General features: G+C 36.7%; 1 protein-coding gene across 1 annotated transcript; it reads left to right on the forward strand.

The window, feature by feature from the left end:
• Positions 1-277: 277 nt before the first annotated feature.
• On the forward strand, positions 278-24,258 carry LOC125619942 (rap guanine nucleotide exchange factor 2-like). The gene is given in 16 exon segments (XM_048813936.1): positions 278-381; positions 5,904-6,012; positions 6,100-6,303; positions 6,394-6,464; positions 6,466-6,500; positions 7,143-7,389; positions 9,436-9,593; positions 10,140-10,380; positions 12,239-12,618; positions 13,937-14,152; positions 14,242-14,365; positions 14,948-14,973; positions 15,989-16,213; positions 17,931-18,113; positions 20,489-20,641; positions 23,614-24,258. Coding segments are annotated over 16 exon segments (2,547 nt in total). The 3' UTR covers positions 23,685-24,258.
• Positions 24,259-24,285: the final 27 nt, after the last annotated feature.

Genomic DNA, 24,285 nt, shown 5'->3' on the forward strand with positions numbered 1-24,285 from the left:
AAATTGGGCCAAAATTTTGTCTCAGTGGTAGAGTGCTTGCCTAGCATGTACGAGGCACTGAGTTCAATCACCAACTTCACCCATGCAGATGGCAACCTCACGCCAGAGTAGCAATAAAGGGTATTTTCGGAGAAGCCTTTGGCTTTGACAGGTCCACCCATGCCTCCTGGGCCTCCTTGAGCCCAGGAGGAGGCAAATCTATGGTGGAAAGGAGGAAGGAAGGATATCTCAGACACAGATTTTGACCAGAGGAAGCCATCACACGGCTCTCACTGTCATGGTCTTTGGCACCTCCAGCTATAGAGCTTCTGCCTCCTCCTATACTCTGATGCCTGCATCAAGGTCCAGCCAGGCCCAGAGGCCAGTCCAGCAGAAAAGGAGGTACAGAAGAGTTGTGAGCTATGTCTCAGGAAACCCTTCACTCCAGCAGGACCCAAATCCAGACTACCAGAGACACAAGCACAGCTGGCCTGTGACAGGCTGGCCTCGCTGGAGGGGAAGGGGAAGGACTGGGAGCTGAGAGGCCAGAGATGGTAATGAGGATTGATAACCTGGGAACCTTTGCTTCCATACAGCATGCACAAGGCAGGTTGCCTTTTATACAGTCACATGACTGCTATAGCTGTCCCCTAAATTGCTGCCCATCTGCCTGCAAGGTCCTCCTAATCCAGCCTGAGACTTTGGCCAACACATGTAGGTACAGAAGGCTTCTTAGCAGCAGAATTCACACTGTGGAAGGTGAGCTGATCCCAGGTCCCCAGAAATGAAGGGATGATACAGACACCTGACATCACCTCTTCACACAGGTGTGTGTGCACAAGGAGGCTGCCATGACTGCCCTGCCCTCCCTGAAATGTCAGCATGTGCACTTATGCATACCCATCAAGGTGCCACCAGATAGCATGGATGTGGCCAGCAGGAGAGCCTATTGGGGTGGTTACAGAGAATTAGAAAGGCTGAGGGGAAAGCCTCTTTGGCATGGAGTGACCAAACTGAGCAAGGCCCTCAGCCTCCAGGAAACTCAGTCAACCTCCTTACTTCACCACTGTCCTCACCCCCTCCCACACAGCCCCTGCTGCCCATGCCTAACCCAAGATGGCTGTGCTGGCTGCTATTGTGGATGGGGCTGTAATGCAGCCATGGGACAAATTGTAGCCTCTAGGAGAAAGGAGGGGTTGTCCCAGCCTATATCAGTCCCACTCCCACTGCAGACTCCAATGATTGGGGGTCCAACAGAAAGACTAAGAGGCATAGACATGGGGTAATCCAGTGAGTTATAAGGGGGGTGTGGAGGGGGAGGAGATAGAAGGAGGAGGAAGATCCAAAGCTTATGGAAAGAACCAGTCAGGGGTCTGGGGTTGTGGTTCAGTGGTGCCTATCACATGTGGGGCCCTGGGTTTAGCCCTCAGAACCACAAAAATAAATAAATAAAATAAAGTTATTTTGTCCAATTACAGCTAAAAGATATTTACAAAAAGAACCAGTAAGTATTTCCTGTTGACTCCCCTTCTCTTGGGAGACAGTTATTACTTTGTTACCTTTTGCTCTTGCAATAAACATGCTGGGTTTTGTTTATTTGTTTGTTTAATTATTTGTGTCCTGTTCTTCAATTCTCCACAGAGGGGAGAAAATGGACCCTTCAGTAACAGAGGAAGGAGGATCCTCTGAGCCCGGATTCTAGGTTCAGACTAAAGAACACAGCAACCACCACTCTACCTAAAGGCAAAAAAATGAATGCAGCCTTTGGATCCCATAGGCAAGCAAAGTGGTGGAAGGCCTCTGGAAAAGTGCTTCCATATTGGTGAGACAGAGAATGGGCAGGTAAAAAAGTGCACATTTGGCCTCCTCCCTTTGAAGCCCAGCTCCAGGTGCCCAGGCCTCAGGCTTCTGAGCCACCCCATCCAACAGCTCTGGGGCATGCAGTCCCCTATACACCCCCTGCAGGGCGGTTCTCAGGTCTGCATGGAGTGGGGAATCCACTGATGGCCTGCAGGAGGGCAGAAGGACCAGTCCAGCTTTGACTATACTTGTGGCGCCCAGGGCAGAGGTCGTTCAGATCACAGCTTCCTCCTTCTTCTCACCCCATCCTGGCCCTGGGTTTCCAGTGCCTACTGGATTAGCTGTAGCTTGGATACTTTGTAGCACTGTGCTGTCAATCTGGCATCTCTTCCTTGGTGGGTCTGGTTTGGGCCCACCAGTGGAAGCAGGTGGGGGGGGGGTCTCAAGGCAACATGGTTGAGCGGCATTCAGGCGCCAGGGGTGGGGTAATAGGGACAGGACCTTGGAGCCTCAGAAGGGCAACTGGGTGGGGGTCTCCAGGGGCTTAGAGGTCAGACTTGAAAAGCAGAGAGCAAAACCTTCCAGGAAGTGAACGTGCGGCTAGAGCCTCACCCTGGAGCTGCGTGCCCTGAAAGGTAGGAGAACCAGGTGGGGTCCACTACAGTCTGGAAGCCCAATAACCCACCTGTCTGCCCAGCGCCCCCTTCACCCCAGGCCAGCTTATAACAAGTAGCTCTTTTCTTTCCTTGCTTAAGGGTCCCATCTGAACTCCACCTAACCTGTCCTTCCCCACAGCTGATGGTGCAGTAGGGGAGGAAAATGGGGTCCTGAGAGGGCTCAGTCTCCCTCCATGGAAGGTCAGGAGCCTCCTTCAGTAAAAGGGCCAGTGAGATTCTCACTACGTGTAAGCATTTAATGGATTGTATGTATATAATATCAATAAGATCAAATACAATGCATGTTTGTACTCGACCCAGACACATATTATTGAGACGATTATAGATTGACCATGTTGGGTGGATTGGCTTACTTCACGGAGCATAATAATTTCCAGATTCATCCACTTACTGGCAAAAGACATAAAGTCACTATTTCATGATTATTTATAAAGATATATTTTTAGTTGTTGATAGAATTCTGCTTATTTATTTATTTATATGTGGTGGTGAACCTAACCCAGTGCCTCACAAGTACTCTACCACTAAGCTACAACCCCCGAGAACACTTGATTCAGTTTGATATTTTCTGCCTATATTAATATGTTATCTTTAAATAACATTTTAATATAGAACTATTAGTCTTTTGCTCCTAGAAATTTATTGTAAATCTCTCTCACACTTACTTGGAATGCATAGAACTATTTATTTTGTATTGCAAAGGGTGTTCTGTAAATATGATACTTTAAGTGTTTCATCAGAAATTATTAGTTAATCATCTGTTCATTGCAAACATGGCAGTAAAATCATATTGGGGAAAAAATCATAAGTAGATAATTAAAGTTAACATTGTACAGCTATGCAATGATATTTAAATTCATATAAAACATTGAATTCAGAAAAGATATGGAAGTTAATCACAGTATAAATCAGTAGAACATCTTGCTAGTAAAAATAATTGCTAGTACAAAGAAAATACTTGGTAGCAAAAGATAAATGGTATCCATATTTATAGTATGTTAATATTCTTTATTCAAAAGCATTTAAAAATAAGCTAGAGAAAATATGTGAACAAACACGAAATTTAATTAGATAATTTAAAAGAACCTTTGTGTTAGGAAAAATTTAAAATGCTTTCACTCTAAAATGTTTATAATTTATGTATTGTCTTCTAAAAATTTGTGAATAAAACAATACTTGATTTGACAATATTTGATTTAATGTTAAGACCTCATTATATTTATTAGACTGCATTTTGCATGACATTTAAATGTAGTTTATTCTGAAAGAAGATATTTGAATGTCTTTGCTGAATGCCTCTGCATTTTTTTCACTTTGAGGCAGAGCCTTGCTAAGTTGCCCAGGCTAATCTTGAACTTAGACTCTTCCTCCCTGAGTAAGAATTACAGACATATGCCACTGTACCTGAGTCATATTGAATTTTTATAGTGTCAGATCAATGTACAGTTGTTTTATCCATTTAAATTTTCATTTTAAACATTGTGCTTAACTAAAATGGGAAAAATTATCTATACATAAAATAAAGTCACCTACAGAATATCCTATTCTCCCTACTCCTCCCCTCCTCTCCCATCCTTTCTCTCTATTGAATCTAACATGACACACTTTTTTTTCTTTTTCTCATTACAACATCATATATGTAGTGACTGATTTTTATTCTAGTTTGCCTACGTCACCCAGCAAGATTACTTTCATGTCCTCAACCAAGCAGAAATGAATATGCAAAAAGTTGAAGAGGAAAGAGAGATCCTTATAGTCAAAGAACATCAAGACCTTGATGGAACTGGAATAAGGAAGGGTCACATTGTCATCAAGGTAAGACCCAGAACCACTCTCCTTCTAATGGAAAGGAAAACTCAAATAGTATAAGGTATGGCAACTTCAGGTTTGTTTCATTTTTCATTGTCAAGCGTAATATCTTTTGAAAGTCATCACTTGTAACTAAAAACCTTTGCATGTCATGATTTGTTTACAGCATGAATTATCATCCTTATTACTTACCTGATTGCTTTTTTGTAGAAGGGTAGAGATCAAGGCATTAAATAAATCCTATTTAATCAGGATCATGATTAAACCTTTTATTTGTTACAAGGAACCTCAGAAGGGTTAACCAAGCAATTGGTGGAAGAGAATTAAGTAGTAGATCCAACCTTCATAGAAGACTTCCTGTTGACCTACCGGACTTTTCTTTCTAGTCCAATGGAAGTGGTAAAAAGTTATTGGAGTGGTTTAATGATCCTAACCTCAGAGATAAGGTTGCAAATACAGTTTATTTCAGCTCCTAAATATGTAGTACTTTTTAAATATAAGCTTAAAGATACATTTCTCACACCAGTTGTCATTCAAGTTAATGGAATATAAGAAAATATTTTTAAAATTTTATCTTTATTCTCTTAATTAGTCATAACGTGTTTTGGTGTGGGTCTTCTGTAATTTTGTACATTTGGGTTCCTGTAAGTCTCTTGTATTTGATTTTCCATACCATTCTTTAGGATTGGGAAATTTTCTATTATTATATCATTGAAAAGATTGTGCATTCCTTTGGTTTGTATTTCTGCTCTTTCATCTATTCTGATAAATCTTAAATTTGGTCTTTTCATGTTACTCCATAATTTTTGGATGTTCTGCTCATGGTTTCTTACCATCTTCTCTGCATGTTCAACTCTACTTTCTAGGTCATACATTTTGTCTTCATTGTCTGAGGTTCTCTCTTCCTACTGGTCTAATCTGTTGGTGATGCTTTCTATTGAATTTATAATTTGGTTTACTGATTTCTTCATTTAGAGGATTTCTGCTTGTTGTTTTTTAAATTTTGTTCATGATCTCTAACTCTCTATTGAAATGGTCTTTCACTTTCTGTATTTTTGTTTCATTTCACTCCTTATACTATCCTTTACTTCATACATCAGTTCAACTATGAACTCCTTCTTGGACATTTCTTGAACTCTGATATCAGTGGCTTCTGTTGTTGAAACATCTTTGTTTGTTTGGGGCACTTTATTTCTTTGTGTGTGTGGTTTTTTTGTTTTTTTTTGTTTTTTTTGCAGTTGTTAGTGTGATTTTCCATCTAAAAGTATGGATCTAAGACAGGAAAAATTCTACTCTGTAGACGTATAGTGTCCCTGAAGGTTTCCAGCACTTTGCATTTGCTTTCATTTTGAGTTATTTCAAATGTGTTTTGAAAGTGAAGTCAGATGATCATTGAATATCTTCACAAATCCATGGTGTCTCCTGGCAAACAACATATAAATAGTCTGTTTATAAAGTAGATATATGTAGTTCAGAAGATCATTTTTATTAATAAAATTCTTGTTGAGGTTTGATTTTTATTAGTTTATTTTTTAGTATTTTGAGGTAAATTGAAACTTAAATATCTCATTTGAAATTAATCTAATCACCAATCTTCAGCACTCAAGAAAACTCAGTGAAACAAATTGCTTTTTTCAGGTTACTCAGAGTAGTGTTATTGTGGGTGAATAATCACTTCAGTGACTTTGAAGGAGATCTTGCAATGACTCGGTTTCTAGCAGAATTTGAAAATAAGCTGGAAAGAGAGGTAGTAGTTGTGATCTTTTTAAGATCAGCTTTCAGTTCATTCATTCCTCCTGTCTAGAATTGACACCACTCTTTTGAACCCTTATAGAAAATGGGCGGACATCTAAGGTTGTTAAACATTGCATGTGAAGCTAAGGCAAAAAGAAGATTGATAACGTTAACAAAACCATCCCGGGATGCTCCTCTGCATTTTCTCTTACTTTGAGGCTCCGAGAGAGGATCTGGAATCTTCATTGACAGTGTTGATTTAGGTAGCACAGCACCTGGAGCAGGCTTGAAACAGGGGGATCAGGTATGATATTTCTCAGTCTAGATATAAGGGGGAGTTTGGTATTTTTGTTCTTCAGTCAGTGATATTGTAATTTTATAATTTCACTTTTAGATACTAGAATTAAATGGTCAAAACTTTGAAAATATTCAGCTGTCAAAAGTCGTGGAATTTCTAAGGGATAACACATCTATCTATCACTGTGAAAAACAATTTATTTGGTAAGTATTTTTGCAGACTTTCATTTTTATCCTTTGCTTGTTTTAAACATTTAAATCTTAATCATGAAAGAAGTAACTTTTATAAGTAGTATTTTATAAATATAGAATATATTTTATAAATATAGAATCCATTTATAAATATATAATTAGACCATTTTTTATCTGTGTTTATTGATAAAATGAAATGCATGTATGTTGATAAAATCTAAAATACTATAGATTAAAGGTTTACTGCTGCCTGGCACCTGTATCCCAGCAGCTAAGGTGGCTGGGGAAGGAGGTTCATGAGTTCAAAGCCAGCCTCAGCAACTTAGCAAGGTCCTGGCAACTCAGAGAGACCCTGTGTCTAAGTAAAATAGAATAAAAGGACAGGAGATGTATCTCAGTGGTTAAGTGCTTCTGGGTTCAATCCCTGGTAAAGGAGAAAATTTAAAATGTTTACTGTTATTCTTACATTTACTTGGATAGAACAATATACAAAGTAGATTCCTGGTATCAGTCACTGGAGTAATGTTTTTGTGCAGGATTTTCATAGCTGAAGTCTGTACTTCTCAGGTACCCCCAAGTTCTACAGCTGCCTTGTCCTTGTCCAGATATCTTATAATTGGCAGCATGTGATGTTTCTCTTTGTATATATTTTAGTGTTTAAAGAACTTCTAACAAGACTGTCAGAAGAGAAGAGAAATGGTGCCCCCCACCTTCCCAATATTGGTGATATGAAGGAGGCCAGTGGCTCCTCCATTCCTGATCTTGCTGTAGATGGAAAACAGGTGATAGGACTTGAAAAAGTAAATAAAAAAAGTAAAGCTAACACTGTTGGAGGAAGGAACAAGCTAAAGAAGATGCATGACAAGACTCAGATGAGTATCTTCCCTCACAAACCTTATAAGTAAGTGTCTACAAATTTTCTGTGCATTATTTTATTACTTTACTGTGATAAAACAATATGCTAAGCTTGTGATGTAAATTTTTCACATTATTCTAATATATCAGGAATTTATGGCTGAGCTGTTTTAGAAGTAATATTGAAACAATCATGTGGATATGTTGTTCTTAATCATTATTACAGAAGCTAAGATGCTGAATATTAATAAATTAGTTAGGATGAACATGGAATTGTAATGTGCATAAAGAGGGGAGGAAAGGGTATGGAATAAGCATTATGGGATTCAGATTTGGTTTTCAGGTGGGTAGAGAGGAAATATATGGACCGCAATGGAAACAGGAAGAGTCAACAGACTTTAAAGTCTTCAAAGACTCCAAAGGGTTTTGGAAAAAATGAGAGTTAGTGAGGTGAAACAAAAAGAGGGTGTGCTAAAGAGGGCCTTTTCCTTTCTTTTCTCTCAATTTTTAGAGGGACATTTCAAACTTGGATCTCACATGTACAGTTGTTTTAGTCCTAGAGTCATCTGATATGAGTAAGTAATCAAGAAACCATGAGAGTGCAAAGTTAGACCATCATGCTAGATGTTAAAATGTGGCTGAGAAACATTTCCTAAGAAGACAAATCTTATAGGATGTACCTGGAATATACTAATAATCATGGCCATTTGTGCCAGGAGTGTCCCAGTCAGCCATGCCTTGGCCTAAAGGCATAGTCATCATTTGATATCATATATTACATCTAATAATTTTGGCAAATTGTGCTTTTATATGATTGAAAAATAAAGTCCCACTGATGTAACTGGGTATGGTGGTACGTACATTTAATTTAAGCAACTTGGGAGGCTGAGGCAGGAGGATTGCAATTTTGAGGCCAGCCTCATTAATTGATGTAGATTTTGTCTCAGAATAAAATTTAAAAAGGGCCTTGGAGTGGCTCAATGGAAGAGCATGTCTGTGTTCAATCCCCAATACCACAAACAAACAACACCCAAGAATGTGAAGATTTCTATCTTTCAGAGAATGTTAATTAAGAGTGTCTGCATGTACATGCACACACCCATATGTGCTTAAATAGAGATTGAATTTTGTCATAGATTTTCCTGTGTATTTGGAAGAACTTACACTACAGTTTTCTTCTTTATGATGCCTTGGTATTTTTTCAACTTGTTTATAAAATCTACTTAGAAAGCAAATTTGCTTATAATCTAGTTTTTTATTGGTATGTTTATTTTGTTTGATCTTTTGATTTGGAAGCACTGATACTTTAAGAAAGAGATCCTTTATAAATAACTTTTATATATTATTAAATCATGTTTAAGACTTCCCCACTGTGATAGTTTTTTATACATAGAAAGGAGTTTATAGACATCAATAATAATTGGTGATTGTCTGGAATCTTAAATGTGCAATTAGAGAATTTTAGCAGAGTAAAAATCAAAGTGAGTCATTGGAGTTCCATTGCCTTTCTGTTATCTAGAAAATGCCACCATGCACCAGTCTCCTTTTATATGCTCTGTGTATTTAAGAAATAATGTCTTTCAGGGTTTCCTTACATTCAACTGCATAATAATCCAATTCTCCCTTAAAATATTAACAGGATAAAATTAGGATAGTTTAGATTTTTTCCTGCTCATTTTACTCACTTTCTTTAGTTCCTGCAAATACGACCATGGAACTTCATCATTTTGATGCAGAACCATTAAATGAGTGAGACAAAATTTATTCTTTTTAGTATGGATTTTCTGAAGTTCATTCCCACCAGAAACTAGAGCTAATACTTGCTTGAATCTAGTTTTAGACTGAGAAACTACTATTATTGTAAATGTGTTTTTCTAGTGAAAAAGACAGGCTGTAGAGACACATTATATTCTTCAGAAACAACAAAGTGAACAAACTTAATACTCTTAAGCAACCATGGCTTTTGCAATTTTCAAGTAAATTAATGACATTCTTACACAAATTGCACATTTAATGGGTTATGGTTTATTATTGGCTTTATAGCTTACAGATTTTTATCTTGTTGATAATCCACTTTTAATTCTTTCCTCAGTGATATTGGGACTGGTCAGTCTCCAGATGACTGCGTAGTAGGGCTAAGGCAGACAAGGCACATCCCACCCACATTGCCTGTCAGAGGAACCTTGTCCTCTAGCAATCCTGACTTGCTGCAGTCACATCATTCCATTTTAGACATCAGTACTACTCCCGGTGAGCACCTCCACTACTTATTTTGTTTTCACATTGTCATCTTTTTCCATATTTTTCTTTCTTTGATACCGAGATGCATAGAGTGAGGATGAGCCTTAAATTCCAAATGTCTAGAACCAGTTCTCATTCTACTTTGAAAACTATTTTCATATGGCTGTAGGAAATCTAATCTCTTTCAACTTGTTTCCTAATTGATAACATAAATAAAAATCCATAATATGAAGTTATTACTAATTCATATCAAATAAATAAGAATAGGAAGTATATTTGAGGTCACTGTGGGCTTTTCAGAAAAATAAAGATCAAATCTCTATTTAAATTTCTCTTTCTTTGATACCCACATGGTGTTATTGTGTATATCCTACCATGTACAGATTTGTTTCTGTTTGTCTATTCTTTTAGTTATCTATAGAAAGATGTGTTCTTACAACTCTAGTAGGAAGAGGTCAAAGTTTCTCACCATCTTTTCTAGGGAGATTCTTTCCAGGTTGCTGGGCATCACCTTATGTTGAAATCTTTACTTGTGTGTGGTTTTCTTTCCTCCAGATCTGGTGTATCAAGTGCTAAGAGTTTTTAAGGCTGATCAGCAAAACCGATACATCATGATCAGTAAGGATACCACGGCAAATGAAGTGGTCATTCAGGCCATCAGGGAGTTTGTGATTACTGCCACCCCTGATCAGTACTCACTGTGTGAGGTCTCAGTCACACCCGAGAGAGTCATCAAACAGAGAAGACTTCCAGATCAGCTTTCCAAACTTGCCAATAGGATGCAACTGAGTGGAAGGTATACACTGTCTCATGGATTTCTTTCCCCTCCTTAAAACCACATCAAAGTCTAATACATGAATACCTTAAGGGTTTTTAAGTGACTAAACATCCCTACATATTAAAAACCAAGAACCACACCATGGATTGTTCTATCATAGTAAATGTATACAACAGACTGCTGGGGGAATTCTTAAGCACTTACACAAGGGCACTGTGACCTGAAAGGTATTATTAACAGCCAACATACATGCACTAACTCTTCTGGCTTGCCCTCTAGAATACCTGCTGATAAAACAGAGAGAGCTTGAGGTGCAGTCGCAGAGTTGAGCCTGCTGCTTCCTCCTATTTATATGTATGCATTCAAAAACAGTGCTTCTAATCATTTTCAATCATCATATGCTCCCACAGACCTGATTTTCAAGGAACTTCATTATTTTAGGCTGAGATATCTATGACAGTGTATTTGGCAGAATAACTCTGTCCAGTCAGTCATTGTGCATTACACTACAAAAACCACCTCTGAATGCTGGAACCAAATTCCAGTTGCTACAGAGCTTGGTTGCTTGCTGTATAAGTGCCTGTACCCCATGGTACATGGAAGAAGGCAGTGCTGATTTTGTCATTCTTTTCAGTGACATTTCTGTTGTTGGGGATATGTCATTTTAGTTTCAAATCACAACTAACTAGAAGTTGGAAAGAAGTAGTTTAGTTTTGGATCTCAAATAATTACTATATTGAATACAGACTGAAAATTGAGTTTTCACAAAAATAACATTATTCTATTTTTATTCTGGAGGGTTCTGTTGTGCTCAAATTTTCCTTGTTATAGATCTAAACTACCATTGACTTTGGTCAAAATTTGTTTTATTGCTATCAACTATAATGTTCGTAATCTTCAGTTTTATTTCCACCCTCAACAGTAGTAAATATTTTTATTTTAGGAAGTTGGTTTTTTTCAATTATCATTTGAATGTACACTGATATATTTGTAATCAGATGGAATTCTTCAGATCGCCAGTGAGCTGCAAGTTCATTATTCACATTCATTATTCAAAAAATATATGTGTGGATCTCTGTCATAGGCTTAATGCATAATCAAAATGGAGAACATTCTATCTGTGAATGTCAAAAGCCCAGTATGCATTGTTTTCTGCCATAGATATTTTATGAAATTTGCAAAAGACCAGCTTAATGGGACCTCCACTCTTTCTTCATTTTCATAATTTTAATTAGAGAAAACATCTGCCCTCCCAAAAAGGGAGGAAGGAAGGAGTTTGGAATGAAGGGAGAAAATAGGAAATAGCAAATAACTAAATGCTGTTTTCAATAAGTTGCTTAAAATGGATGGACTAGCTCTGAGTTCTGCTTTAGGGTTGTATAAGATCACATGAAGGAATAGCTGTTAGTTTTCTTGGGGATTTTTCTTAATTAAATGATCTTGAACTGATCTAATTTGGGCCCCTCAATGGTCAGATTTTCTTTTTATTCTTGGAAAATGGAGTAATGTCCCTGATCTGACTTTTTCTGCTCACACATAGAGCCTGTACCTTTTGTTAAACTTAGAAATAACTATTTTCTCTCATCCGTAGAAGAAAGGGTGGAATGGTTTAGACAGCAGAACAGGAACAGTGAAAAAGTATCTCAGTCAGTAATAATGAAATCCCCAGTGACTTGTTCTTTTTTTTCTGAATTCTGGGTTCTGTTTTCTACCAATGAATTCAGCAACTGCACTGTCTATCATGGGTAAACAGAGCTCTTCCAGGATTCAATTCTGTATTCTGTCAAGCTTCCCTAGGAAGTAGGATTACGTTTTACAGATATCATGAGGCTTCTGCTTAGGCTGGACTACATCTAAAATACTTCTGCTTTCACAGGTATTATCTGGAAAACAACATGGAGACAGAAGTGCTTTGTTCAGATGAGGATGCTCAGGAGTTGTTGTGAGAGGGTCAAGTTTCCCTCCTTCAGCTCAGTATTGTGGAAGTTGCCACCCAGCTCTCCATGCAGAGTTTTGAGCTCTTCTGCAACATTGAGCCTACTGAATATATAGATGATTTATTTAGACTTAAGTCACAATCCAGCTGTCACAACCTGAAGAAATTTGAGGAAGTCATTAACCAGGAGACATTTTGGGTGGCATCTGAAATTCTTCGAGAGACAAACCAGCTGAAGAGGATGAAGCTCATTAAGCATTTTATCAAGATAGCATTGCACCTTAGGGAATGCAAGAATTTTAACTCAATGCTTGCAATCATCAGGGAAGAGCACATATCAGTCTTGAGATTCAGTGTTTTACAGATTAGAAATCATCTCCTTCTAGGGATATCATATAATTTTATAAAATGTGGTAGTTTATAAATGACTGAGGTTTTTAATACCATGCGGGTAATCAAACTCTTGCTAGATTGTCATTGACTCTCAGTGAACAGTTATTTTATCGGATTCTTAATCCTTACCTTCAAGAACCTCTAATATGTTGATTTGGAGATTGGACATTTGAAATCCATCACATTTTATTCTTTAGTAACTTGGACTGTGTGCTAACTATTTGAGCTTCTGGAAACATCAATTAACCTCCTTTTAAAATAATAATAACACAAGGAATTATCAAGATTAATTGATATGATGTATGTGGAATTTCATTGGAGAGCATGAAGCTGCATAACAATAAATGTTAAGTTTCCTCCCCTTTAAGTGCTTAGATTGAACCTAGTAGAAAGTGCAAATGAAAAAAAATAGTTATTTTAATATTAAATGTGACTGTAAAGTTATTCATTTTTATCTGCTGGGAGTTTGATCATGGTGTCATGACTATTGTGTCTTTTGTTTTAATTTCTTACTGGAGAACATTTTCCTACTCTGTTTTATTAAATGCTTGCTGTGAGCCAAACACTGTTCTATTTGGAGGAAAAGCAACAATACTTGTATTCTAGCGGTTTTGCTGATGGTCTGCTAGTCAGCTTTCATTGCTGTAACAATGTTGCTAAGAAGCTTTTTATAAAGAGGAAAGGTTTATATTGCCTCACAGTTTGGGAGGTTTCAGGTGGTGGTCATTTGCCTCTGTTGTTTTTTAGCCTGTGTTGAGGAAACAAGTGCATGTGGTGGAGCAAAGCTACTTACTTCATGCCTCGGACAGGAAAAAGAGATAAAGAAAGAATTCAGGGTCCCAGCATCAACTTTTAATTACACTTCAGTGACCTAAGACATCTCTCTAATCCCTCCTCTTAAAGACACCCTCTATCAACTTCCAATAGCACTATGGAGGAGGGACTGAGCTCATACTCACAGCCCTTTGAGGACATGTGGGACCTACACTCTAGCAGATAATAAACAGATCAGGGGAGTATAAAGGGTTGAAGAATCCAACCCACAGTCTTGGCCCTGACTCTGCTTCTATCTGGCATTCTCATCACCCAGGATTACCCAAGTTTCCTCTGCACCACTCTATACATTGCCAGACATGGAAAGCATCCATGCAGATGTATTTGTCAGTAAATAAGCAGTGCAGTGTTTTGCTTCATCCATTTCAGAAGAAAACATTTACATGAATCCCCCTTTTCTTTCTTCCTCTCTCAGTGGCCTAAACCTGGCACCAGTGGCAAGACTGTGAGCAACCTGGGAAAAACTTCCCAATAAATATGAAAAGCTATTTCAGGATCTCCAAGACCTATTTGACCCTTCCAGGAACATAGCAAAATACTGTGATGTTCTCAAAAGTCAAAACCTGCAACCTCCCATAATTCCCCTATTCCCAGTTATCAAGGAGGTTCTCACATTCCTTCATGAAGGTAAATGCAAGGTATGGGAGTTCCACCTTCACTTGTAGCAGTATATAATAGATGCCATGTGATTTCCATTTTCTTATTGCCAACTACAGGAAATGATTCAAACCTAGATGGGCTGGTCAACTTTGAGAAGCTAAGGGTGATTGCAAAAGAGATCCGGCAAGTTGGCTGAATGGCTTCAGTTAACGTTGACCCAGATCTCATGTTCAGGACTCCGTGAGAGATTCACCTCCAGTGGCACTTGCAGGACTAAAGGGCTTAAGCTTAGAGTTTTCATACTAATGAAGAAATTTTACATATTTATATCTGCAGAATTGCAGATATTATATTAGGATGTATCAAGAATCACCATCAAAAAATTCATTTGGAGTAGATGTCTTACTTGGCATCATGTGTAATTTTGACTATTCGTAAAAAGTTTGTCCTTCAACTATTTTTAAGTAAACATGAATCACAGATAGTTATTCCTTATTTATTAGAACACTTTCTTATAAATATGTAAATATCCCAAACAGTATTGTCTCCTTATTCACATGATAGATTTAGATGTCACCTTAGTAAAAAATGACTAGGAGACAAAATAAGTCAATATTTTTCTAGAACAAAAATAAATATGTTTGTCTTTTGAACCAGAAAAATTGTGTCTAGTAAGGTGGTGTGTGTGGGATGATTATGCAGTTTAATGTTTGTGGACTTGTAGAAGGGCTTATGCAGAAGTTTAGACCTTTATTTCTGAACATGTTATCTCCGTGTCTATTTCTGCCCTTGTGCTTCAATCTCCGTGGCTCTCATGTAAAGGAAGAAGAAATGGGAGAAGAGTTTGGGATGAGTGGTGGAGGACTTGCATAGCCACACATAGTTCTTGCTCAGTTCATTGCATTATTTTCCTACCTGCTATATTTTTTGACAATTTGCATTGTTTGAAATCTCTTTCCCTAACAGAATTTTAGATGTCAAACTGACTTCAAGTTTAATCTGTTGGGGCCTGTGCTTTTGAAGTCATGATCCATGAGATCTGTGAAATGATTGATGATTATTTGGGGAACTATGGTCAGACATATTTCCAGGCTCTCAGAAAAAAAAATTAATATAATCTGTGCCTTGAAATGAGGAGAGCCCAAAGGAGGGAAGGGAAGAAGAATATTAGAAAGAAAAATTGTGCAATTTAAATACTATTGCACAGATATTTTAGTACATATGAATAAAATAACAGGTGCCCGCAGAGTTAAAATCATGTTTACAGGTTAATGAAATACAGTTTCCATTGTATAAAAAACAATATTTAAAAAAAATAATTTTTAACAATTCATGTGCTAAATAGTTTATGTATGTAGATGATGACATTTGCATGATTGTTATATTAACAGATTTATTATATTATTATAAAAACTCATCACATTCAACACAAGGAATATGAAAACAATTGAGAATAGTGGAGCTAATTTTATTTGAATCTTTAAAACACCATTTTTAGGAGATGTAAATATAATACAAGGCTTAATGATTATAGCCTTGAATTCTTGCATAAGCTTTATTACATAATTGTTTACTGTCTTCTATATAAACATTTGAATGCTCTGTAGAGGAGAATATTAGAATTTCCTAATTGAATCAGAATGAGTGCCAAACACATTGTTCTGTATGTATTGTGTATAATTCTTTTTAAACAAAAAAAATATTTATCATCTGCAGTATTCTTTGATCCATGTAACAGTTTGCTTAGGGAATGAGGCATGTGACCTTTCAAATGTAGAATACATATATAGTTTCTGGAAGTTTCCAATAGATAAAAATCACTCCATGCTCAAGTGAGTTGCATATGGACCTTTCCATCCTTCAGATCTCTCAGCCAGGGTAGAAAAAATGCAACAGTGCTGGAGGTGGCTCAGACAGGTGGTCCTAAAATGTGGGCATGCCGAAGTTCCTTAATCAACACCAAAAAGCTTTATGAAGATGGGCAGATAGCTCTAAAAGTGAAGCAGTACCTGTCCAATCTGGAGCTGGAGATGGATGAGGAGAGTCTTCACGTGATGTCTCTGCAGTGTGAGCCAGCAACCAACACACGTGAGTTTTTCTGGAAATGGTTGCAGACTCTGACTGCCATGTGTGTTTGTTTCCTGTGCAGTGACATGCATGGTGACAGGATAAGGCCCAGTGTAGACAAGTAGGTTTCTAGTCTTCAAGTGCACTAACCTTTCCCCTGTCCTTGATGAATCCTTTGTGTCCAGCTGAGTTAGTGTATGGAGGACAAGACGATGGACATACTCAAGTTGTTTGGTTTCATTCCACTGCAGCCAGTACTCATTTACAGGACACATGGGCAGATGCAGTTCAAATTTGCATTGCTTGTTTTCTTACCAAAATACTCACAAAGCAATGTGCAACCTGAGGGGTTGGGGCCTCACAGGTCAGAGGACACAGGACTGGATGTTGTACTGTGTCATGTATATCCACAGCCCATATGGTTCCCAGCCACATATTCAGCTGCTATTTAAAACAACAATTCTACCACCCAGTGGGCCACAACTTATCCTGAGGTGTAGGTCCTCAGCATTTTAAAAGGCTGGCCTAACTATAAGCAGGCTTCATAGATCACATGTATAGTTAGTCCTGGCTACACAGGAGGACTAGGGGAGAAGATCATGAGCCCAGGAGTCCTAAGCCAGTCTGGATATCAAAGAGAGATGCATTTCTTAAAAATAAAAAATAGGGACCTCAGGGCTGGGGATGTGGCTCAAGTGGTTGCACACTCACCTGGTATGCACAGGGCACTGGGTTCGATCCTCAACACCACATAAAAATAAAAGATATTGTGTCCACCTAAAACTAAAAAATAGATATTTAAATAAAAATAAGGACCTCAGAATATAGCTCAGTGGTAGAGCGCTTGACTAGCATGTAGAATTCCTTGGGCTCAGTCCCAATCAATGCACACTAAACAAAGGCATTTTTCATTTAGAACAATTTTGTGCCTTGTATATAAAGGTGTAAAAAATAATGTTGTACAGAATTTAAATGTTAAATAGATTAATTTAGAAGATTCACAGTTAGGAACTTTATGTCATGGTGAAGAGCTTGCTCTATTCAGGGAGAGCGCTCTGATTTCAAATCCTGCTTACAACACTAACAATGTGACCTTGAAAGAGTAATTTTCTTTCCTTATACCAAGCTTCTGAGTGTGTCACATGAGGGAAGAACATGACATTGAATTGTTTATATATTAAGATTCTACATGCACAACATTTAATTGTCCCAGTAAACTGGTTTGCCCTTTTTCTACCATGGAATTTTTTGCATAGTGTAATACATAAGCAATTGTTCATTATTGCTTACATATATAATTCTCTATAGAAGAAGTTGATAGTCAATAGGTTATAGTTTGTAGAATTTATTAAATTAAAAGTTAGCTCAGATGTGTCCAATAGTTTTGGATGTCATTTTACAAAATTATTCCTGGTGATTTTCCTGTTGCAGCTTTTATCCCATTCAGGGAGCACAAACCATACACCTTTCTATTTTTTTTATTTTGGTGTTTTCCTATGTAATCTTCCTCAAGATTACTAATTTCCTTAATTAAATACCTTTATCCTGCCAGTGCTCTCTCATTTTCTGTAACTAGGGGCCCCCTCCCAATTTCTGGCCTTTATAAGCAATAGGTGGGAGAGATGGATATTTTAGTATTCTGACATAAGAAAAGACTCCTGTAATTCTACAATTATCTTCTACATAGCTACTAACATTTTAAATTTTTTGTAATAATTTCAAACCAAACAATTTCCAGTGCCTATGAATCCTGGTAACAAAAAGCCTGTTGTATCTAAGACCTCACAAGTGGCTCTTAGGACAGAGTCACAGCAGAAGGGACATCCCCAACCACATAAGGCCAACCACAGACTGCAGGTTCCCACTGTGGTCCTCTATACTTTAAAGAACAAGGTGTCTGAGAAGGATCTCCCACCTTTTGGTAAGTGATGACACTCATTTCCCCCCTCCTTTTCCTCAAATTGAGTTTTATGATTGTTTCTGAAAATTTGTTTTTTATACTTACACCCTGTAGTTGGGTTCATTCCAACTTTGTTTTATTTTTTGGTGTTATGCTTTGCTGTGCTTTTCAGATTAGTTAAAAAAAATGTTTATCTGGACTAACTTGTCTATCACGCTTGAATTTCTTTGTGACTATTATCTCCAAACTAAACAAATACTCAGCAAGTTACACTTTATTTTGACCAGTGATCAGACAGTTTTTAAACATAATATATTATTAAATAACATTTTTTTGGTCTTGGCAAAATAAGGAAATAAATGTACAAGTTACACATTTAGTAACTTAATTTTTCTAGTAATGAAGTGTTTATGTTTATATGATTTTTCAACTAGTTTTGCCTTATGATCAATAAATTGTAGAAATATAGTCGCAATATTTTCAGCTATGTGTCTGTATGGAAGTGATTATGTTTCTTTTTTATTGTACTATGGTACTGGGAATGGAAGTCTGGTCCTTGTGCATGGTAGGCATGAAGGTGACTTCTTTTTATTGAATCGCTGATTCTGCAACTTGGGAGCAGTGAGAATACATCTAATGCCTGAATGTTAAACAGCAAAAAAACATTTTTAATTTTTCCCATTGAAAGTAACTCATCTAGGGCTGGGGTTGTGGCTCAGGGGTAGAGCACTCACCTAGCATGTGCGGGTGCTAGGTTCAATCCTGAGCACCACAAAAATAAAAAATAAAGATATTGTGTCTACCTATAACTAAAAAAATGTTAAAAAAGTAACTTATCTACTGGCTTAGGCACTTTATATGAATGTAAAACAAGTAAGTTTTATGAAATGGATTGGCTCTCTTTTTCTACATATATGTAGAAAGAAACAATGTTAATAAAACTAAAGAAATTTTAAAAGGGGGATGGATAGCAAAGAGTTTGTTTAGATAAAATTATTTGGCAGTAATGTATTTCCTGCATTCTGTGAGTTGGACATTATTAATGTGTCGGAGCACTCACGGACTCTATCCTTGCCCTCTTCCTCTTGACCAGCAAGTGTCTTGTTGAGTTTTATCGGAACGTGAGAAAAGAACACTTTTACTTGACATCAGTCGTCTTTTAAATATTTTGTGTCATTCTTCCTATCTGAAAAAATCAAACTACACGTGTCTTGATTGCTGTTCCTCTCAACAGATATGTATTCCTAAATTCCCTGAAGGCTGACTTCTGTCTCCTGTGCTGACATTTTTATTTGGAAGATGATCAATCTTCCTTTTAGCTAAAAACAACTTTTTAGCCATATTTTATATAATGCATGTGTGCCTACATATGAAGCTGTCTCCCACTTTCTATACAGAATATCTCAATATATTTTAGCTCATTTTGGATTTATGAACATAAATGTGCTTGAAATATTACTTGACATCTTATTATGTTTAGTATAATATATTTAAAGCAATGTTATATAAAATAGTAACTTAAAGGTACTAAGAGGGATTTTTCCCCATTCTAATTAATGAAATAATTTTATTTCAAAATAAAATTTGACTTCTTTATTTCTGAAAAATAATGTTGAGCCACTTTAAATCCTCATGCTACTGGATCCTGCAGTGGCCCACCCCTCTGCTGAGGTCTTCTGTCATTGTCTCTCTGACACAGTGTTTTACATGGTGTCTCCTGCTCCTCTTTCATGTGCTTGTTTCAGTATCAGGGCACAGAATTCCTACAGCTCTTTCATTCACTCTTTGAGACAGTTCCTCTTAACCCTTGCCCCTTTGCTTTTCTCCATCATTCCCACTTCTCCACAGCTCACATTTCCAGCCACACCACAATGTGTTTCCATCCTAAAGCTGAAACAACTGGAGTTGAAATTGGCTGTGACATTGTCATCCTAAATTCAGATGTTTTATAATTGTATGTTTATTCTTCATTGTTGAATAAAAGTGACAACTTTCAGGTTTGAAATACAAAGTAAAATACCAAAAACAATCTGTTTATAGTAGTCTTGTAGATATCAGTCTAAACTCAAACCCCAGGACTGGGGTTGTGGTTCAGAGGTAGAACACTCACCTGGTGTGCATGAGGCAATAGGTTCAATCCTCAGCACCACATGAAAATAAAATAAAGATATTGTGTACACATACAACTAAAAATACATGTTTATGAAAAAAATTCCAGGTAGCTCGTGCCTTTGGTGATCTGTTTGTACCATGAGTAGTAACACAAAGAACATTTAGATTGTAGATAAGTTGAATCAGACTGTAAAAGTACATCTTAATACAAAAATGTATTTAGTCATTACTATTTATTTTTGTCTTCAAAATGCATACCTAAGTTATTTTTTTTTCTTTTATAGGCATTGGCTCTCCACAGGCTTTAAAGAAAATTCTTTCCCTGACTGAGGAAGGAACTTTGAAATGTCACAAGAATCCAGCTGATGATAAAATACCAAAGGCACCTTCGCAGCTGTCTCCCCCTCCAACTTCCCCACAGAGTTCTCCAAGGAAAGGGAGAACTAAATGAGTTGTTCTTTTCCTTTATCAAAATCTATACTTTTCAGTTTTAGTAAATTTTAGAATTATTATATTGTATTGTATTATAGAATTTTAACATTATAATAATTTTTAATTATCTCTTTTATGATGCTCAATGGGTTTTTTGCCCTCTGTGAATAGACTTGGAATTTTTTTGTATTTCTTTTTATTATTCTTATACTTAATAGAATTAAATTAATAAATATAAAATCATTCTAAAATTTAAGGTTTATATTGGCCCTGTGTATAAAAGATACTCTTTATGTGAAAATTACTTATAACTAATTTTGATCAAAAAACATTAATACAGAAAAAGAGCTCCTTGGAAAACAAAAAAATACTGATGTTCCTAATTTATATTTCCACTGTGTTAATATGGGTCTTGTGTTTTAGGCAATCTAAATATTCTCCTTATATGGATACTTTCTTATGTTAAAATAGATGATAATTCTCTTCCCCATAACTCTCCATGTTCCTTCCTCCTCCTGCCCTTTAATTGAAAGGGTGGGTGTCAATCATTAGTAAAAGAGCTAAGAATTAGTTTTCTTTTGAGGAAGATCTAAAAGGTCAATCAATTATTAGATTTCACTCACTCAACAAATGACTTCTTTTCTTTGTATACATTTCAGGCATCTGTGCATTTTGTGTGGGTGTCAGTTCTAGGCCCTTGTTAAATGGTGGATATGTCTCAATTCATTTCTCATCCAGTTGTTAGGTGGTAGTGGAAGTCACCTAAGATGTTCTGGCTCTGGTTTTAACCAGTACCTCCTCTTCTCTTGAGAGTGAAAACAGTAATTAGAAAACCAAGGCACCACTGACCCATAGGATGATTCCTCTCTTTCCCACCCCAGTTTTGCTTCATCTCAATAGATGAAGGAAATGGGAGTATTCCTCCAATGCCAGGTGCTCCATCTGAGTGATGATTTTTCTAAGCAGTGTTTTCTTTCTTATTGTTTTTTGTTTTGCTTTTGGTTTGGGTTTGGGTTTGTTTTTTTTTTAACCAAAATTTCAGGGAGGGATTTAAATCTTGCTTATTAGAATTTGTAGTTTTTGTTTATAAAAAGATATTTCATATAAGAATGTTAAATCTTTTAAACCCAGGTGTAAACTCTAAATGAGTAAGTACCTATTTATTATATAGTTGGAAACATACTTCAGTTAGGAGCACTTACAATACATATATATATATATATATATATATATTCTAAATATTTATACATAAAAAATATTATATTTAGGATATATATCTACTGTGGTGTCCTTAATACATTATAGAAAAGAAAAAAGTAAATCCTGCGAAAGTTTGCTTTTCTTTTCTATTAAACACATAAAGACAAGACTCTTCCTTGAGATTTTCAGAATTATTTTAGTAACAAAGGAGATTTAAGGACATGGTGAACCTGGAGAATTATGTGGAAGAAAATTAACTATTTTAATATAAGAATGAATCCATAGAAGGAAAAGATTTTGATTGCCTAAAATGTAGTCTCTTTAAAAATAACAACAAAAAGATAATCAAGACTCATATTAACATAAAGAAGGGCTGGGGATGTGGCTCAAGCAGTAGCGCGCTCGCCTGGCATGAGTGCGACCCGAGTTCGATCCTCAGCACCACATACAAACAAAGATGTTGTGCCCGCCAAAAAAAACTAAAAAAAAAATGTTAAAAAATTCTCTCTCTTTCTCTCTCTCTCTCTCTCTCTCTCTCTCTCTAAAAAAATAATAAAAAAAACATAAAGAAAAAATAAATCTGGAGTATCAGTATGTTTATCACATTTTATGTTTTCAAAGAGCTCTTCTGCATTAACGTTGTATGATCTGTTTAGGACAGGAAATGGAGATGTGTTGAGGCATTTTACAATGATGGTCTTGGGGAAAGTACACATTGTATCCTCAACAATTAGCTTTTCATGTGATTCAGCTAACACATACTTCACTTATTTATGTATTTGTTTATTTAGTTGTGATTGGAAAGAATACATTTCTTTTATTTATTTATTTTTATTTGTGCTGAGGATTGAACCCAGGGACTCACACGTACTAGGTGAGCACTCTACCACTGAGCCACAACCCCATCCTGCTAATACATCCTTAATGTTGAAAAATGAGTAGCGAAATTCCAAAGAGACACTCTTCAGGTGTTATTTCTTATTGTTTTTGAAGACAATCTTCAGTTGAATTTTTCTTTGCTGTACTTATCACTCTAAAAATTAAAAACAAGATTAATGACTTTGAAATTTGAAAAAAATCTCACTTTCAAGTCTACTCAGTTGTTTTTATTTTTTCCCAATATTGGAATTCAAACCAGGCCATGGGTATATGCTAGGCAAGCACTACTGTGTTTTGTCTCCAGCCCAATTTCTACTTTTGGTAGGGAGGGTGATGTGGATTGAACTTAGGGGCTTTCAACCACTGAGTCACATCCACAGTACTATGTGGTATTTTATTTAGAGATTCACTGAGTGGCTTAGCACATCACTTTTTCTGAGGCTGACTTTGAACTCATGATTCCTCAAGCCTCAGCCTTCAGAGCTGCTGGGATTGCAGGCGTGTGTCACTGTCCCCAGACAAAGTGTCCCTTTATGGGTTATAATAGTAGTGTAATTCAAAGCCAAGGAAGCTAAAAATACTCAAGTTATGCTGTGGTTTCTGCATCATTTCATAGCTTTTATGACAGTATACATACACTTATGACAGTATACATACACACACACACACACACACACATACAAACACAGATGTATGTGTCCCTTTTTAACATTTAATTACATGATTTAGCTCCATCAGATTAAACACTTACTTTAATGTTGTATTCACTTTGTTAATGAAACCCTACTTCAATGGTGATAATCCATGGCTACTTTCTTTGTTGCTTGTATTTGGTGGACTTCATTCTGATGTTGTGAACCCAGAATGTCTAACTTATGTCGTTTTATTTCTCATGCAGGTCATCCTTTGGCTCCCAGTGGTACTGTATATAATTTTTCAGATTCTGGTCACAGTGAAATTTCTTCATGATCCAGTCTTCTCAGCAATTCTTCTCTTGACTCTGTGCCTGTCTTGCTCCAGAGGCATCCTGTCAGCACTGTGGAAACAAACTTCGGTGTGGCAGGACAGAATGGTGGACCGTGACTAAACCCCATATACCTCTGAGGGTAGATGGATTTCCTTAGCATTCTTTCACATCCCTTCCTCCAAGATTCTGTTAAGAAGGAGTTGCATGTGGACTATTAAGTATCATGTTTTTTTTTTTTTGGTAAGCCTACTGCTTGGAAGTTAAGCTTCTATACACTATGGTTTTGTTTTGGAAGCAGAGGATGACAGTATGCTAGACCTCTTCCTTGATATAAGCTGCTTTCCTTAAGTATTTTTGTATTTACATTTGATAAACAAAAGTTTAGACATTTGAGTTTTATGACATCTGCTGTCTTACCTGCAAATACCAAGACTGATTTAAATGGAAAAGAGTCCCTTTTTCCCTGCAAATTGTTTTGCTTCAAGTTGTGATAACAATTTAAGGTTTTCAGAGTGTGCTCTTTTTTATGTGAAAGATAAATGAATAATAAAACTGATTTTGGAATTGTTTTCAAAACTTCAAATTAGTGACAATGACTACACT

Source organism: Marmota marmota, unplaced genomic scaffold, assembly GCF_001458135.2.
Source record: "Marmota marmota marmota unplaced genomic scaffold, marMar, whole genome shotgun sequence".
Classification (NCBI taxonomy): domain Eukaryota; kingdom Metazoa; phylum Chordata; class Mammalia; order Rodentia; family Sciuridae; genus Marmota; species Marmota marmota.